This window comes from Trachemys scripta, chromosome 15 (assembly GCF_013100865.1).
Source record: "Trachemys scripta elegans isolate TJP31775 chromosome 15, CAS_Tse_1.0, whole genome shotgun sequence".
NCBI classification, from domain to species: Eukaryota; Metazoa; Chordata; order Testudines; family Emydidae; genus Trachemys; species Trachemys scripta.
In genome coordinates this window covers 18109204-18127540 of record NC_048312.1, presented here as the reverse complement: position 1 = coordinate 18127540, position 18337 = coordinate 18109204, and the positions used below count along the sequence as shown (strand labels likewise).

General features: G+C 43.5%; 1 protein-coding gene across 1 annotated transcript; it reads right to left on the bottom strand.

The window, feature by feature from the left end:
* Positions 1-1496: 1496 nt before the first annotated feature.
* RIMBP3C (RIMS binding protein 3C) lies at positions 1497-9031 on the bottom strand. Its single transcript, XM_034791445.1, has one exon. It carries the CDS (start codon positions 9029-9031, stop codon positions 3413-3415), a length of 5619 nt encoding a protein of 1872 aa, XP_034647336.1. The 3' UTR covers positions 1497-3412.
* Positions 9032-18337: the final 9306 nt, after the last annotated feature.

The following is an 18337-nucleotide window of genomic DNA, read 5'->3' as shown; positions in this document are numbered from 1 at the left end:
GAAAGGAAGCCAAGCACTAAATGATGTTTCAAATCTTCAAACTCCTCTTCCCATCTTGCAGATGCTCTGTAATGCAGAATATCTAAATAATTCAGGATCAATGTTGACAACAATCTGAATATAGGGTTTCCTAAAGGTTCTCATAGCATCCTTTCATCAAGCAATTAAAACAAGTGTCAGTCCTGTGAACACTTATTCACATGCTTAACATGAAGCATCTGAGTAATACCATTTACTTCCATGGGACAACTTGTGCTGAGTTAAGAACAAATTAATGCGTGTTTGTAGGATTGGGGCCTCAGCCATTCACAGTTTGAAGGGATGCTGTCAGGTCAAGTTTGGTCCCAAATTTAGATTTTTTTTTAACAAGCTTTTCCAAAATTAAGATTAACAGGAATGCTTCCATTAATTAAAAAAAAAATTAAAAAACCAAACCTTCACTTGCAGTATTCATAACCAAAGCAAATCTGACTACTCTATTTTCCTTGTCTGAAGCAAGAGGAATGCAAAAAATAAACAGCATAAATAGTTAAAAGTAAATTCAGTGTTAACAGTTCTTTTTAAAAATAATCTAAAGGTGTCACCAACAAAACAATGTGATGTTTAAACTGACCATGTCCTTTAGCTAACAGGGGCATACACTATAGCAGGGGTCAGCAACCTTTCAGAAGTGCTGTGCCGAGTCTTCATTTATTCACTCTAATTTAAGGTTTTGTGTGCCAGTAACACATTTTAACGTTTTTAGAAGGTCTTTTTCTATAAGTCTATAATATATAACTAAACTATTGTATGTAAAGTAAATAAGGTTTCTAAAATGTTTAAGAAGCTTAATTTAAAATTAAATTAAAATGCAGATCCCCCCAGATCGGTGGCCAGGACCCAGGCAGCGTGAGTGCCACTGAAAATCGGCATGCGTGCCATAGGTTGCTTACCCCTGCACTATAGTCTGATACCGTGGGCTCTGCTGCCATCTAGTGGTACCATATAATTATTTATATAAATGAATAATTACCATATACTGCTGTTTTCTGTATGGGTGACAATTTTCTCATAACAAGTATTTGTTGCCACCATGCATGCTCATTTAAATCTAGAAAATAAATGAATGTTAGAAAGAAATACTATCTGAAATCACAGAAGGGTGCACAACAGAAGAAGGCACAGCTGGAACAATCTGTGCTCCCTCTGTTTATTCTAGGCTACTGGGCAATTACTTGTCTCTGGGACAAAACCAGCCCCCAGCTGCCCAGAATCCAGGAGGTGCAAAGGTTCATAAAGATACCATCTCTACCGTTAGGGATAAACCAAGGTCAAGTCTGCCACAACCCAAAATCAGGGCCTTAAATCTGAAAATTCATTAGGCTTCAAAGTGATTGGTGTATTGTTTAGACACAGAATGAAATGGGAAAACCAAACATGAGAAGTCAAAGAACTTTTAATCAAAATTTTGCAAGTTCATAATACCACTCTAAGTGTCAATTAAGAACAGAGGCAAATACTCAGAAAATAATAAATAAGCTTTATTATAGTAATTTTTTAAAAATAAAAATGTATCACCAGCACCTATGGATATCACTTTTAAAATTCTAATTTCAAAATTAAACAAATTGCTTTCTTAAGACAATTAAAGTGAAATATGCAAGGAAATTAACATTGGTATAAAAGACAGAAACTTCCCATAGGTCTAACAAGTAACATCATAACACAAAGAATACATCACATAAGGAAACATCTGCAAACTCTCCTGTTTTCAAACTCATCTACATATACAGCTTTGATCCTACTTCAAGAGCTCTGAGTCACTCTTCATGGCTTCTGTAGTCAGTCTGAATCATACAATAGTAAAACAAGTATTTAGATATGTAAACAAATAAAATATTTAAATAAGTAAACAAGTAAAACAGTTTAATATCTCCATAAATAAGTGAAGTAAAATATTTAAATAAGTTAAAGGACAGAAACCGACCCCTCCATTTTCAATACAAACTGCACAAAAGGACACCCAGTTCCTGAGAGTAAGTTTGTGCAAGCGGACTCCTGTGCCTGAATGGAGTCATCTCCAGATTGGGAACCTAACATTAACCCAACAGAATCCTTCCTATTAAAGCCTGTCATTGGAATGACTATTCTCTGCAGCAAATGTAAGCCTTGCAATGAGCAAAAGCTATTTAACACAGCCCTTTGTGCAAGAACACTTTTGGTATTGACTCCTATGTGGAGCATGCCTTATGTGATCCTGGGCACAAATGCATATTTATAGGACAAATGCCTATGTTAGTAACCCCTGAGATATGAGACAATGAAGTGCAACCAGTGGACACAATCCAGCTCTCCTTGAAGTCAACTGAAAAACTCCTACTGACTTCAATGGCAGCAGGAGAGGGCATATTCTTTGCAACAAACATTGAGGTATTACAGACCTCCCACTCTGAAATGGGAAAGAGAAATTTCAGTGTAAATCACACAAAGAAACCACAGTATTAAAGCATATGCAGCTGTTACGTTTCTCCTAAATACAAGCTTTAATGGGAGCAACTGGCTAGAGGGAAACCAGTGTCTTCCTTAAAATCAAAATCTAAAATGAAAAAGGGTTTATATTCAGTTCAGAGCTGGAAATCATTTGGACACTGTACTAGGTAGGTATCTACCCTTAAATATTTTTGTTTTGCTCTGTGTCAGCTATTGGAACATTCTGCCCACAGTCACTGTAGCATTCTACGCATTTGGAACATCTTCCTCTCTTTGAACGGCAACTCTCAATGAAGAAGAAGAGAAGTGGGCTAATGAATCAATTATTTGTGTAGAGGAAGACATGCTAAAAAGTAGTCGAAGTTCACCTACCCCTTAAGAAAAATACTATCTGGCATGCTTTTAACAGCCATTCCACACCATTACTGTATGTACTGTAGAAAGTGGTAGAAGTTGATCCATTAAGTACCAACATAGAGAAAATATGTATATCTCTTCCATTAAAAAGAAAAAAAGATTAAGATCGTACAGTGTTTTAAACTGTATGTGAAATTCACTTTTATCTCTGCAATGCACTCTTTTCATAATCCCTACAGGAAAATATTTAAAATTCACTTCTAACTTTCTTACAGGTCTTTGTAACAAATTTAAAGTTACCCAGTTTGTTTTACAACTAAAAATCTATTTGGAGCCTTCTGCAAATAGTTCATACTATTATTCTCATATGAGCAGAGATTCAAGTACATATGAATTGTCCAGTTGTTCAATTCTTAAAAATATACATTTTGTAGGAGGCATTTTCATGGATAGTTTTTAATGCTAGACCTTGCTAAAGATTCAATTTTTCATCTACATTTTGTGCTTTTTTTTAATTGATATATCAGATTCTTCTTTTCCTTCTTCTATAACTCTCTGCAGAGCTGTCTTTTAAATGAATCCTCTTTTACTCTTCATCCCGAGAGATAGCTTTTAGAAAGTGAGACGGGATAAGGCCTCTCTGTCCATTTAACTCCCCATAGTAGAATCCATCATCATCCACAGACCCAAATACTGTGATGATGTCTCCAGCATTAAATGTCAGCTCACTTTCCACATCTACGTTTAATGAGTTCTCCCTTGGGTTGTAGTCAAAGACAGCCACCATTGTCTTAGAAGTAAGCTGTTCAGCCTTGCTATCCTGCCAGCTATGTTCTGTGTGAGACTTATTGTTATTCTTTGTATCCACCTCCACTAAGTTAATCACAGATTTTTCATCAGTAATGGAACCTTGTTTTAACAGGTGCAGTTTCATTTCATTACTCTCCACCTGCACTTCAGACACCATATTATAGGGAATATACCCTACGCTTCCTGCATATTCACCTCTGTAAAAGCCATCAGCATCTTTATCACCAACCACCTTTAGAATCTGCCCCTTTTTAAATGGGAGCTCCTCTTCAGCTGCATCAAGATTAGGTGACATAGATATGGGATCATAGTCAAAAAGGGCCACAAATATCCTTACTGAATCATCATTAACTATTTCCTCTGAGACGAAGCTTCTCAGAGGGCCTGCTTTGGAAAATGAAGATGTCCCTGCTTGACCTATTCTTAAAGTCTTGCTCATTTTTCTGTTTTGAGCCCACTGCATGGGAAACTCTGGAAGCTCCGGCAGCCTGGAATCATTACCAAACACCTTTATTCTATTCTCTTCCTGCGTGTCTAAATCCAGGTCCTCTTCTTCCTCTTCCAAAATATCTGAAAGATCAGAACTGTGGCTGTGATCACCAACAGGATTCAATTGCCAGTTTCCTATTCTTGATGTTTGGTCTTCCTGTATTTCATCTCTAGACATCCCTAGGCTGGGGACTTCTTTGGATAATTCTTTCGTCTGTTTCTTCTCAGTGGAAATATCTGGGACTTCCTGAACACAGATATTAGGTATACCTATGTCTCTGTAACTGTCCTCCAATTCAAGCTGACTAGAACACAGCTGAGGCCCAGAACTCAAGCAGCTCGCATCATGTCCCTCAATATCTTGAGTGGTTGAATCTTTCACAGACTTATCGTCAGAGTGCACATAGTGGGTGATCATAGACATTTTCATGTTGCTAGTGTCCATTTGATTTTCAAGTACAGCTTTTTTAGAAACAAAGAGCTTTTTTATCCTCTTTCTCTGGCTGTCTTCAGCAAGTTCTTTTAATGCTGACATCCTGGAATTGACTGATTCTTCACACCATCTAGTTGGAAAGACAAGGCCTGAAGGTTGCACACTGACTGCTGTCTGCTGATAAGACTTTAAACATTTATCATCTTTATCTCTTGCTACGTTATCACCAATGTTGCACATTGCAAGCTCATGTATCAAAGAAGAACTCTGAGAGGAGAACAGCTGGTGTGGGGGGATGCTTGCTGGCAGAGAAGCTACTGAGTCTCCGCAGTTGGAGGTGAAGTGAATGGTGAATTTGTTATCTTGACTGGCCATGAACATCTCTGAAGAGGGTGAAGATGTGCAGTGCATCAGAGGGATTTCCACATGCTGAGAGTCTATGAATTCCCCATAGAGTAATTCAGAGGTCAGGCTGGTAGACATAGACTTTGATGATGAACAACAACTGGGAACATTCAACATGGCTGAGGGAATCAGAGCTGGCACAGAATCAGCTGACTCTCCACTGGGGGAGACAGTTCTCACAGAAACCTTCTGAGACCCTTGTAGAATCTCTAACTGGGACAGTTCTACTATGGCACTTCCAGCTGTTGGAGATATAACTTCTGTTACTCTTTGTCCATTGACATACACAGCATAACCAGTAACTCGTACCCCATTGGATGATCCTGCTGCATCAATTGTCACTGGTAGCCAGCTGATAACTAGAATGCCTGCTGAGGGATCAGGCTGTACTTGGACATCAAGTGGAGCATCAGGTGGTCCCGCTGATGGAGTAATGAACTTAATCATTGCTGATTTCTGCTCCCATTTCTCTTGAGGCAAATCCCATACTGTCTTCTGAGGCTGTGTTTCCACTTTTGCATTGTATTGAGTGTTGGGTTGCAGGTTATGGAAAGTGTACCAGTAGATCCCTGCCTTTGTCACATCACACTCCTTCTCATTAAGGTACACTGCATGAGTGTAGTTGCTACTGCTTGGTAACCAGGTGACCTCTGCTGAAGTGGCAGTGATGCTCCTAAGTTTCAGAAGTGCTGGTGCTATATGGAAACCTTGCCCTACAAGGAAGGTACATTGCATCTTATCCGAGTTTCCCTTCTCTGTCACACTTTGTACCGAGATCCGATATGCCTTAATCTTTAAATCCAGATTCTCAATTGCTGCTTGAGTCTGACAACCAGAACTCACATTTTGGCAAAGTTCTGTATCTACATATATGTTATAGCTCTGCACATCTCCCCAGCCAGCTGGCATGAGTGGTGACTCCCAGCCTATAACAACACTTCTTGCAAACAGTTTGATTATAGTCAAATTTCTTGGATAAGGCACCGCTGTATGATCAGGCATTTCCATGTCTCCTTCTAATCTATTAGGCAATAGATTGACACGGATTTCTTCATCATGGCAATCACTCTTTTCTCCACTACTAGCACTTCTGCTGAGGAAACTCATTTCATGATCTGACGTATGAGAGACGTCACTTGTCTTTGGAGGCACAAAGGTCATGAGGTCATCATCTGAAACTTCTTCTATCAAATTAGAGGGAACCAGCCCTCTTCTGCCATCCATCAGCTCTCCTTCGAAGAAGCCATCCTCATCCATCTCTCCATAGATATAAATGTATTCTCCAGCTGTCAGTGGAAGCTCTGCCTCAGGGTTCTTATTAGGACCATCAAAAGGGTCATAGCTGTATCGAGCTAAAAACACTTGAAGTTTTGCAGGACCTTGTCTCTCAGGCTCCAAGATTAGGGAAAATTTGTCCGTCTCCAATTCATCCATCTCACTTGCACTATCCCCCTCTGGAGTGGGGCAGGACTTAGGACTGTACTGTGTGGATTCTGATTTTGAGGAGTTTGACTGGAACTCCAGTTTCTTGCTTTGCTTCTTAAAAGCAGTAGGAGTGGATACAAAGTCTACATCATTAATATTCTTACTGCACTGAGGAACATGGCAATCTTCTGAGGAACAGCACATAGCGTGTGGCAAGTCTGAAGTCACAAGGTCAGAATTTTTTATTTGTAATTGTTCGAGTTCCTGAGACAGAAGATTAAAATGTTCAGTTTGACTGTGATACTGATTCTCCAATTCTCTCACCTGGGCTTCTAATAGCTGTACTACCTCTTCATGTTCCCTTTTTGCTTCTACCTGGGCCTGCTGCAAATATCTGACCTCCTCTTCTTTCTTCTGCAGTGCTAACAGTGTTTCCTCATGGTCAACCTCCAGCTGTTGCCTTCTCTTTGCCATTTCTTTCATGTCCTTCAGTACATGCTCTAAATTGTCCACCTTGGTTTGAAGTCCTTTAGTCAACTGGACAGCAGAATTCCACTCCTCTGTCACTCCCATTAATTTTACCTTCAGGTCAGCATTTTCAGATTCAACCTTTTCTGTCCATTTAGTTTTCCCACTGAGTTGAGCATTTTCCTCAGTCATTCTGGCATTTTTAGTCAGCACCTCCTGAAGCTGCATTTCCAACTCTTCACATTTTTTCTGCCTTTTCTCCATTTCTTGTTCAAGGGTTTCACACTGCTTAAATTTCTTACTAAGCTCTACTTCCAAATGCTGTATCTGATTTTTGCTGTCTGGGTCTGTTTTTAAAGGGATGTTTTCATGTTCCTCAGACATATTTCCCAGAGGTAGTGCTACTGGCTTAATATCCTTTGGCAAAGTGATTGATCCTGGTGGTGTCTGTTTTGGCAAAGATGAACCATCTAAGCTTGCATCAATGTTTGGTGCAAGTGTTTCCTGTATTAGGCACATGGTAGCAGCTGGAGAAGAACTGTCTGGACCCATTTTGGAGGACTGTAGAGACTCTTTCAGGTTCTTCAGCGTGATCTGTCTCTGTAATCGTAACACTTCTTTCTGAGACTCCCGCAACAAACGATCAAAGTCACTTAAATGGAGCCAGCATGAGCCCTCCTTGCCTGTGGCCAATTTGGCCTGCAGCTCCCAACACTCTCTCTGCAAGGCTTCTATCTGTTTGTCTTTGGCCAGAAGGATGCTAGCTTGTTCGCTCAGGTCTTTAGCCCGCTGCCGGGCAAATGCTTTCTTGCACAGTTCCACATTGGAGCTTTTGAGGGATAGGGGTATTGGAGCATTGACCACCTTGAGGTTGGACTCCTGGAGTTTCCTGGCTCTCTCCTCCAATCGCTTGGCAATGATGGCCAGATCTGCATTTTTCCTCTTGAGCCGCTTCACCTTCTCCTGCATCTCGGGGAAGCTGCTCCTCCTCAGAAGGCCGTTCTCTTCCTTAAGGGCCGTGCATCGCCGCTCTAGATCCTCCAGGGCACTTAGCAGGTCGGTGTTCTGTGTCACCAGCTGGCTGTAACTGCTGCCAGAGAGCCACTCCTGCGGCTGCCCCACTGCCTGGGTGCCACCCTCTCCTGCAGACCCCCAGCTGCCCATCTTCCCTTCAGGAGGCGAGTCCAAGCACTCCAGGGGACCCTCCTTACTGGTGGGCTTCAGGAGGAGCTCCTTGGCAGCTCCTTCCTGCGGGTGGGCATCTTCTTCTAAGGCCTTTTGGGCCGGCTGTCCCTGGCAGGGGCTCTGCGGGGGGCTCCCCTCCAGCGGGGCCTGGTGCCCTGCCTGCGAAGACTCGGGCTTGGCTAGGCTGCTGTCCAGCGAGCGAGACCTGGCGGCTCCCCCATCCGGGGAGGCGGCGGCGATGAGGCTTTCCAAGGAGCGGGGCCTCGGCCCTTCCAGGAGGCTCCTGCTGAGGCGGGGCTGCGGGCCGTGCCTGGCCCTGTGCGGGCAGCCGGCGGGCTGCTGCTCGCCCTCGAACCGCTCCAGGATGTACTTGAGGAAGAGGCTCCGCTCCAGCTCCAGCTCGGCCCTGAGGTGGCGGATGCGGGCGGCCTGGTCGCCATCGGTCTCCCAGCGCAGCTTGCCCAGCACCTCCTGCAGCTTGCCGCGGCATTCGCTGCTCAGCCCCGCGGGGCAGCCCCGGGTGCTGCTGTAGCCCCGGCTCACCAGCTCCTCGGCCAGCTGCCGCTGCAGGTCCCGGGCCTGCCGCACGGCGGCGTCCCGCTCCCGCTGGAGCAGCTCCTGGGCCTGGCGCAGCTCGGCGTCCTTCCAGCGGATGAGCTGGCGGATCTCGGCCTCCCGCTCCCGCAGGCTCAGCTCCCGCAGCTGGTGCAGCTCCCGGGCCCGCTGCTGCTCCCACTTGGAGCGGAGCTGGTCGGCCAGCAGCTGGCGGTCGCGCTCGGCCGCCTCCCGCAGCTCGCGGGCCTCGGCGGCGAAGCGGCGTCGGCTCTCCTGCGAGCGCAGCCGCTCCCCGTCCAGCTCGGCCCGCAGCGCCTCCAGCTCCCGCTTGTGCTCGTCGTGCTGGGCCTGGCTGCCGGCGGGCGGCGCCGGGGCCTTGCGGGGAGACAGCCGGCCCCCCGGGGGCGGGCCCCCGCCCGGGCTGTCCCGGGTCATGGCCCAGGGGAGACGCGGCGTCGGGGCAGGCAGGGCCGGCCGAGGAGCTCAGCCCGGCGGGGAACGGCCGCCAACCGCCGCCCGCGCGCGCGGCCCCTTCAGCGCTGGGCTCGGGCCCCTCGAGCGAGGCGCTAACTAACGGCTTCCCGAGCGGGGCAGCCGCCCCTTCGAGCCCCCGATTGCCTCCATCCCCCTGCCCCGGCCTTCCCCCAGCCCCTGGAGCGGGTGTTAACATTCAGCATAGTGGCAGTCATCAGAGTTCACCTCAGTGTGCCCTAGGTAACCCCGCTCCCATATCCCCAGTGCCTGGATTTCTCCTGTTGTGTGTAGTGTTAACACAGGCAGCAGCATGAATTAGACTGCATGCACAATTAAGCATAAAGTGTTTGTTACCAAATCAAGATTATCTTCCAAAAAATGAAAGGCTGCTACTCTTCCCACTAATACAACAACCCCTTGAGACAGCAAAAACTGTGCAAGTCAGCACCATTGAAAAGTACCCCTTGCGGTTTATGTACTGGGTACCCTGGTGCTCCGGTGCCAAGATAGGGATATGGGTTCCATCTATCGCCCCACCACAGTTAGGGAATCCCATTGCAGCAGAGCCATCCACTATGACCTGCACATCTCCCAGAGTCACTAGCTTTCATAGCAGCACCTCAGTGATTGCTTTGGCTACTTGCATCACAGCAGCCCCCACAGTAGATTTGCCCACTCCAAATTGATTCCCGACTGACCAGTAGCTGTCTGGCGTTGCAAGTTTCCACGGGGCTATTGCCACTCGCTTCTCAACTGTGAGGGCTGCTCTCATCTTGATATTCTGGCGCTTCAGGACAGGGGAAAGCAAGTCACAAAGTTCCAAGAAAGTGCCCTTACGCATGCGAAAGTTTCGCAGCCACTGGGAATCGTCCCACACCTGCAACACTATGCGGTCCCACCAGTCTGTGCTTGTTTCCCAGGCCCAGAATCGGCGTTCCACGGCTATAACCTGCCCCATTAACAGCATGATCTCCAAAGCACCGGGTCCCGCGGTTTGATAGAATTCCATGTCCATATCCTCATCACTCTCCTCGCCGCGCTGCCGTAGCCTGCTCCTCGCCGCCAGGTTTTCCAGGTTCTTGTTCAGCATAAACTGCACTATAAGGCGCGAGGTATTTACAATGTTCATGACTGCTGTCTTGAGCTGAGCGGGCTCCATGCTTGCTGTGGTATGGCGTTTGCACTGTTCACCCAGGAAAAAGGCGCGAAACGGTTGTCTGCCGTTGCTTCCTGGAGAGGGGGGAGGATATACCCAGAACCACCCGCGACAATGTTTTTGGCCCCATCAGGCATTGGGATCTCAATCCAGAATTCCAATGGGCGGAGGAGACTGCGGGAACTATGGGATAGCTATGGGATAGCTACCCACAGTGCAACGCTCCAGAAATTGACGCTAGCCCCAGTACATGGACGCACACCGCCGAATTAATGTGCTTAGTGTGGTTGCATACATTCGAATTTATACAACCTGTTTTCCAAATTAGAATTATATAAATTCGGATTAATCCCGTAGTGTAGACATACCCAAAGATGCCATATGCTAAAACTCCAGAGGAATTGCTGCATTGCGTTCAGAGCAGGGGTTGTCAAACATTGTAATGGCATGACCCACTTTGTAATACAAGAAGTATCTCATTGGCAGCCTTCCCATTCCTGATTATAGGAATCACCTTTTTCCCATTTACCATCACAAAGGCCTTATCTCCACTTTGTTGCCAAAACTGCCGTTTGTCGATCCAAACAGTGAGGCAACTTTTATTGAGGAAAATGCCCAGTTTTGGAGACAAAATACATCCACCCTTATGAGAGAGTTATGTCTTTTTCCTCTACATTTTTGTTGACAAAGTGCAAGTGTAGACACCATGCTTCATTTCATCGCTTTAATTTTGTAAAGCTTGTATGAAAAGGGTATGATCAGGACACGCTGCAGTGCAGAGCGAAGATAAAGGAGCTGAAGCAGGTGTACCATAATACAAGGGAGGCAAACGGTCCGTCAGGTGCTTCACTTAAGACCTGCCAGTTCTATAAGGAGCTGGACGCTATCCTTGGTGGTGACCCCACCTCCATCACCCAGAGCCCCATGGATACTTCATAGGGCATGGAGGTGGCGGAAAGTGGACCTAACCCGGAGGACGAAATTAATTTCTTGTGCAATAAAAGCAAATTTTTATAATGGTAAATCATCTTTATTTTTTTCTCTTCAAGATGTCCAGGTGTCCCATGTAAGGTTTCATGAGCCACGGCTGTAAGAGGTACGCAGGATCCCCCAGGATCACTATGGGCATTTCAACACCCCCCACTGTAATCTTCTGGTTAGGAAAGAAAATCCCCGCTTGCAGCTTTCTGTACAGGCTGGTGTTCCTGAACATGCGTGCGTCATGCACCTTCCCAGACCACACCGCGTTGATGTCCGTGAAACACCCACGGTGATCCACAAGTGCCTGCAACACTATGGAGAAGTACCCCTTCCTAGTAATGCACTCCGTCGCAAGGTGGTCTGGTGCCAAAATTGGAATATGTGTGCCATCTATCACCCCTCCACAGTTAGGGAAACCCATTTCTGCAAAGCCGTCCACTATTTCACGCACATTTCCCAGAGTCACAGTCCTTCGTAGCAGGATGCGATTTATTGCCCTGCACACTTGCATTAACGCATCCCCAAGAGTCGACTTCCCCACTCCAAATTGATTTGTGACTGACTGGTAGCAGTCTGGAGTTGCCAGCTTCCACACAGCAATTGCCACACGCTTCTCTCCCGAGAGGGCAGTTCTCATTCTGGTGTCCTTGCACTGCAGGTCTGGAGCCAGCTCCGCGCACAGTTCGAGGAAGGTGGCTTTCCGCATCCGAAAGTTCTGTAGCCACGGCTCGTCATCCCACATCTGCATGACGATACAATACCACCATTCAGTGCTTGTTTCACAAGCCCAAAAGCGATGGCCTACCCTATGCACTTGCTCTGTGAATGCCAAAAGCAATCTAAAGTTGCTCCTATCCATATCACGCAGCAGGTCAGGTACCTGCGAGTCTTCTTCGGTAGGAACTTCACGATTAACTGCACTGCCATCCATGATGTCTTCATGACAGTTAACAGAGCATAGGAGAGCAGTGTGGGATCCATCCCTTCTCACAAAGATGCCGGGGTTCACAGCAAAGAAGGGCTGTTGAAAAAACACTGCAAAAGAAAGCCAGAAGCCCATGGAGTGCTGGGACAGAAAGCAATGCATCATGGGACATTTAGCACTATCCCCAGATACACCACGATCTGCTCCATCATCCCATAACACCTAGCGACGGAAGGACTGTGGGATAGGTACCCACTGTACATTGCTCACACTGTCGATGATGGTGCCCCCACTGTGGATGCGGTCTGCCGACAGAGGGAGCAAGTGTGAACATGAAATTGTGATTTTTATTATGTCGACTTATGGGTGTCGACATCACTTTTGTTGACACAAATTGGTAGTGTAGACATGGCCTTAAATTCCCTGTTTTTGTTCGGAAAATATTTGTGTACTTTTTTTTGCTGTCTTTATGCCAGGCATCTGGAAGTATTACAGATTTCCACTCTTTTGCACTGAAGGACCTGAATTCATGTACGGGCAGTTGGAAACAAGGACAAGAGCAACTATGTTACCAGCCGGTGAAAGCTCCTCAGAGCAACAGTGCTCAGAGGACCACATTTGGGAATTGCTGTTTAAGAATGCCCCATCCTCTGTCCCCTCATGAATCAGAATGTATTGCTTTTGAGAAAGTCATTAACACACGCCATTATCATTCAAAACAAGGTAATGGCAGCGGCTACTAAAACTCCCTCTGCATTAGGAAAGTGATAGTTGCTGACAATGTTTATCAGTAGGTCACTGTGAACTAGTACTGAAAATGGTTTATGTGCTCATATAGTAGGGACACTTGGTTCTGAAAGTATCTGTCAGTTTTTGTAATGATGCTGAAAACAGATCTGTCCTGTCTATACTAGCAGTCAAACCATTTGCAACATTGGTTCAGGAGGACCCATTATTGACAGTGACCCTGATCTTGCCAAGAGTTATGGATGGGTTTAAGCATATGAGTGGTTCCAGTGAGCTCAATGGGAATACTCACAAGTGTAAAGTTAAACATGTGGGTAAATCTGTGTGGGTAAATCTATGATCAGGCCTTAGATTGTTGGTAATGGGTTGCTTTCCTAGTGCAAATAAACTTTTAAAGTAAGGTATAGCAAGAGAGACAGTAAGATGAGTGACCTTCTCATTCCCAGCAGAAGGGAAGAGTCGAGATCCATGTTTCAGATTTGTAGCCACCCTTTAGGCTCCATCTGGATGAGGAACCATATTGTTTGACCAGTTTGGCCTGTTTCAGACCAACTCAGTTGAAATACAGTTTGTCTAAGCTACTGTGGATGGAGCTGACAAAGACATTTTTAAAAATAGATTCTTGGCTACAACTGAGGAACGCACAGCACAACTCGGGAAAAAAGAGTGTTAAGGTGACATTAAGCCACACTCTCATTCTGGGGATGTCTGTGCAGCAGTCCAGTCTCTTGTCATAAGTTTATGCTGCTTGCAAAGGGTCATCACAGCAACTAGCGCAGAAATGCCCCAGCTACAGCGGGAGTGAAGAAGTGCTTATACCAGCTCTGTGCCACCATTCACTGATTCTCCTGGAGTCAGCTTTGCAAAGCAGCCTGAAATCAGGGGAGAATGTGGGCCTGGAGATCTAAGCCTAGCTCTCTAGAATACAGTCTATGCTATGCTAGATCATGTTTTCAAATAGAGTTTTAAAATAGGTTGCCCCTTCCCAGGCTGGTTGGCTAAACCACGTTAAAATATTTTGCTTGTTTACTTTAAATACAATTTAAATATGATTTCTATAAAATGTAAAATACCACTGTAGATGGGGCCAAACTGATGCCAACTTCCTGATGAGTTAGAATCAGAGAAAAGAGAGTAGAAGGAACTGATGGAGGTTGACCTGGGTCTAGCCAGTGGGATTCCTTTCAGTTGACTGATAAAAATGAAGAATTTATGGGACATTTGTTCATTGGGTTTTCTTTCTGTTTCCCATTTTTTGTAGTTTATGATTAATATTTCTTGTTCATCTACTTTGTAATTTTATTATCTTACACATAAGAGTTTCTTTGGATGTATTGTTTATATTATCATCTTATGATTCATGGTGGACCAAATTCAGATTTGGCACAACATGCTGCTTTTGGAATAGGTTCTGTTGTGTATAAATCTTAGTTGTGGAAAGAAAAAGAAATATTAAAAAGCAAAAGACAAAAACATAAAACGTCCAGTAGAGGGCACTGGTACACATAGTCACAAACCAGTTGCTCATGAAATAGATGGCACGTGTAGCAAATGCTCAAATTAGGCCTCATCTCCAGAATATAAAGCAATTTCTAGAATTGAGATTATGTGTACACCTGCTATTGTGTTCATATGATTAGAACTAAAGTATAATCAAACTTCCATCAGAGAGGAACAGGAACTAAAGAATATGCACAACATGTAGAGAGTAACATTAGCCATAAAGTTATCCATTTTAAGATATAATTAAATAGCTTGCAAGAAATGTCATGCTACTTTTTAGAACCATCAAACTCCATAGCTTATTCAGATATGGATGTACTCTTGGCCTTTGTTCAGTTCAGTAGATCCTGTCTTTCCATTATATGTATGTACAGTCCTAGCACAATAGGACCCCAATTCCTGATTGGGGCATCTAGACAATGATGCAATACAAATTTAAAAATTGATTTTATACATACATTGATTTTAATACTTTGTACAAGTTTACATCACCAAAGCTTTGAATTCTGTACACTAGTTTCCTGTGTCAGCCAACCATTTTTAAACATGGTTTCTGCAAAAACTATCATGCCAGCCAGTGTAAATTGGGTATATCTCTGTTAAAACTAGATACATAGATAGATAGATAGATAGAGTGCCCTCAAAACCTAGTCTTGTGAATTGTTTTTTAAATATATATATGTATCTATATCTATCTATCTATCTATAAAACAATTCACAAGACTAGGTTTTGAGGACATTTTTCAAAAATGTATTCAATGAAGTTATGCTTCGTTCACCTTATCCAGCATAAATGTATTTGAAGAAATGGTGTTTTAACTTGTTTCCTAGCTTTGGGGAAACTATGTATATGTGGATCCCATGTAATGTATTACCTGAAATCTTGCAAGCTCTTAGAGCAACAATTCTCAGTCTTCGACTGCTGGTCTGTGCAGAACAGGCTGGTGACCTGGTGCAGGCTTTCCTTGTTTCCAGCTGGTAAATCACATTAAAAGGAAGCTAAAAATATATTTCATATTTTCAAATATTGTTTTTCCATGTAGGCAATTACTGCAGTTGTGACAAGGGTGTTATGTGACCATGAATGGAAGGGTAGGCGACTGCTGTGAATGGGAGGAACAGTGGTCCGTGAGTCAATCTCTCCATTAAGACATGGCCCATATTATCTAAAAGCTTGAGAAACCTCTGTATGAGGGGTTTTGTGCATCTGTTCATGTTAGTGTTATACACACAAGTAATACCAATTAAGTTAACACATCCAGCCTTTTTCTCAGGATGGAGAGCTTTGTGAACCTTTTTTCTGGAGGGAGAGGGACTGGGAGACTGTATTTACTTTTTTCATGAATGCTTTAAGAAATGTTCCATAACATAGAGAGCATCTGCCTAAAACAGAATTAATATGACAATGTATATTACACACAAATCACAGAAGGAAAGACAGAGGGAGAAAAAACAAGTTTATAAATTTGTATTAAATCCTCAAATGAGAGAGTAAAAGTCACAATAACCACCTCAATACATAATTCATTGCTTAAAAATGCTTACTATTAGAAAACAACTCAAGAGATAAGACAACACATATAAAAACAGCATTTGTCAGCAAATTTATGGGAACGTAGGGTGAAGAATTCCAAATGAAAAAAGTTAAAGTATGTCTTCATTCTTTTATCCATTTTATTCTTTTAACAGTTGCAATTCAGAGGCATATAAAATGGTTTGGGACATGGAAAATGGATTTTTGTAAATGTTTTATCCTATTATTAGTAGTTATTGGAAGTGAATGTCACCGTACTAGATTAGAGCTAGAGCCTTGAATTGCATTTCTATTTAAGCATATACAAATTCTACAGGTAAACATAATAAAGGATTTCTTTCTCTCTGCTCCACCCCACCTACCCTCACCCCAGGTTAGCATGGGTTTTTGTGTTTGTTCTGTTTTTATGAGAAAGCTTAATCAAAGATATGGGTTTTATATTTGTCTAATGAGACTGTAAGATATGTCTAATATATCCTCTGGGACTGAGTTGCTGTTGTGGGCAGTTGATGAGAAAACTTTATTTCCTCTCAAGGATGAGTTATCTATCCTGCAACAATGGAACTGTCATGGGAGATCATGATCTTTGAGCATGAAGAGGCCCTCAAGGTAGTTTAGGGTAGGCCCTTGGAGGATTTGGAAGATAAGGACTGAAACCCGTGCTCTGGACAGTATTCATTGTCAAGTAAACTCAATCATGCATTTTGAATTTCTTGGAGGTGTTTTCTTTTGTTTCTGTTTAAGTCATAAGTTTCATTCTTGGGTATAGCGTATTGCAGTAGTCAAGCCTGAAGGTCACAAAAGCAGGGATCACATTAGGCAAATGCAGAACATGCTGCGAATTCAGGACAGTTGAGGGTCCTGGTCTCATTACATGTGGAAGAATGGTGGTACAGGCTCTGAAGGCAAAGGAGCAGTCCCCTGTGGGAGGAAACCCCTACCACGTCTCTGAGATGATACAGCAGCATTTCATGACTGACAATAACAAATATCCTGGAGAGATCCAGCAGCACGGCCACTGTTACACAGCCCTTGTCCACAGACAAGAGATCATCAACCAGTGTGATCACCACTGTATCTGTTCTGTGTTCAGTCTGAAACTTGATTTGAGGGGTATGCAGGATATTGGTAGGTGGAATGTACATAGTTCTTTGCAAGCTTCTCAATCATCTGGCTAAAAAAGGGATTTAGATATCAGGTGGTTATTTGGGAAGTGAACTGCAATGAACAATGGTTCCTTAAGAATGGATGGATTATAGCTTACTATAGCATGGGTGGTAGCTTTTCCTCTACAAAGGAAGTGCTGACTATCTCCATTAGTAAGGGTCACAGATACTTTTTTGACTCTGTTTTACCAGCCATGAAGGGCATGGATCAGAATTGCAGATGATGACTCAGTTTTCATGTAGTGCTTTTAGGACTTCATGTTGAAGAAGAAGATGGTGGATTTTTCCAGCAACAGGTGGGGATCTGAGCAGTTGTATTTTGGAAAAACTAAAGTTTAAAGAATAGGGATTTATGGTGTCTTTGAAGGACTATACAGCCTACGTGTGATTAAGAGTTTTGGCAGAGAAGAAATGAAGATAGTGTTTGAAATGGTTGATGTGTCACATATTTACAGGACTGGAAGACACATCATAAGTGATATTCTCCCCAGTCAGTATGGTATCAGATTTGGATATTTCAGGTTTCAGTACAGTAAGACTTCAACTAACCCTTTTTAATCAAATATCAATGTTCTCCTTTCTTTCCTGAGCAATATTCAGCTTTCTCCCGCTGTGTACCTGCTAGGCACAGCTGCAATTGCTCTACACATACAGTTACCTCTCTGAGTCAACCTGCTCCTTTTGCTTAACCTCTCTCTGTGCTTCATTTTCCCCATCAGCAAAATGGATATAATAATCCCTAAATGCCTAATATTAGAATAAAGTAATCATAACACTTAATATTTATATAGCATTTTAACCTTCAAAGCATTTTACAAACTAATTATTTCTCACAACACCCTGATGAGGTAGGTACTAAATTAGTTGCCCAGGGTGTAGCATGATTTAACTCATTACCTAATGTTAGTAACATTCTTTGAGTTCTTGGAACAAAAAGCACTACAAAAAGGCAAAATATTTGATGAAATAATAATTATTATTTGGTGGATTCATTCTATGGCACTCAAAGGAATTTATTCTGTATGTTTTAATGAGACTTTTAAAATCTCTCATAACAGTTTGAAATTTCACCCTCTCAAATTGCCTGAGTTTGACATGATTCTACAAGTTTGTTGTAAGACTTAAAGCTTTTCAGGAAAGAGGAACAACATTTCCTAAAGAGTTAGATTTGCCAAGTCTCAGTCACTTGGGGACATGTCCAATGCAGAGAGGAACTAAGGGGCACAAATACAAACAGAATGGAGTTGGGTAGTAC

What these genes read in the sequence shown, in the direction of transcription:
- RIMBP3C (XM_034791445.1), bottom strand. Translation starts at nt 9,031, where the DNA reads ATGACCCGGGACAGCCCGGGCGGGGGCCCGCCCCCGGGGGGCCGGCTG.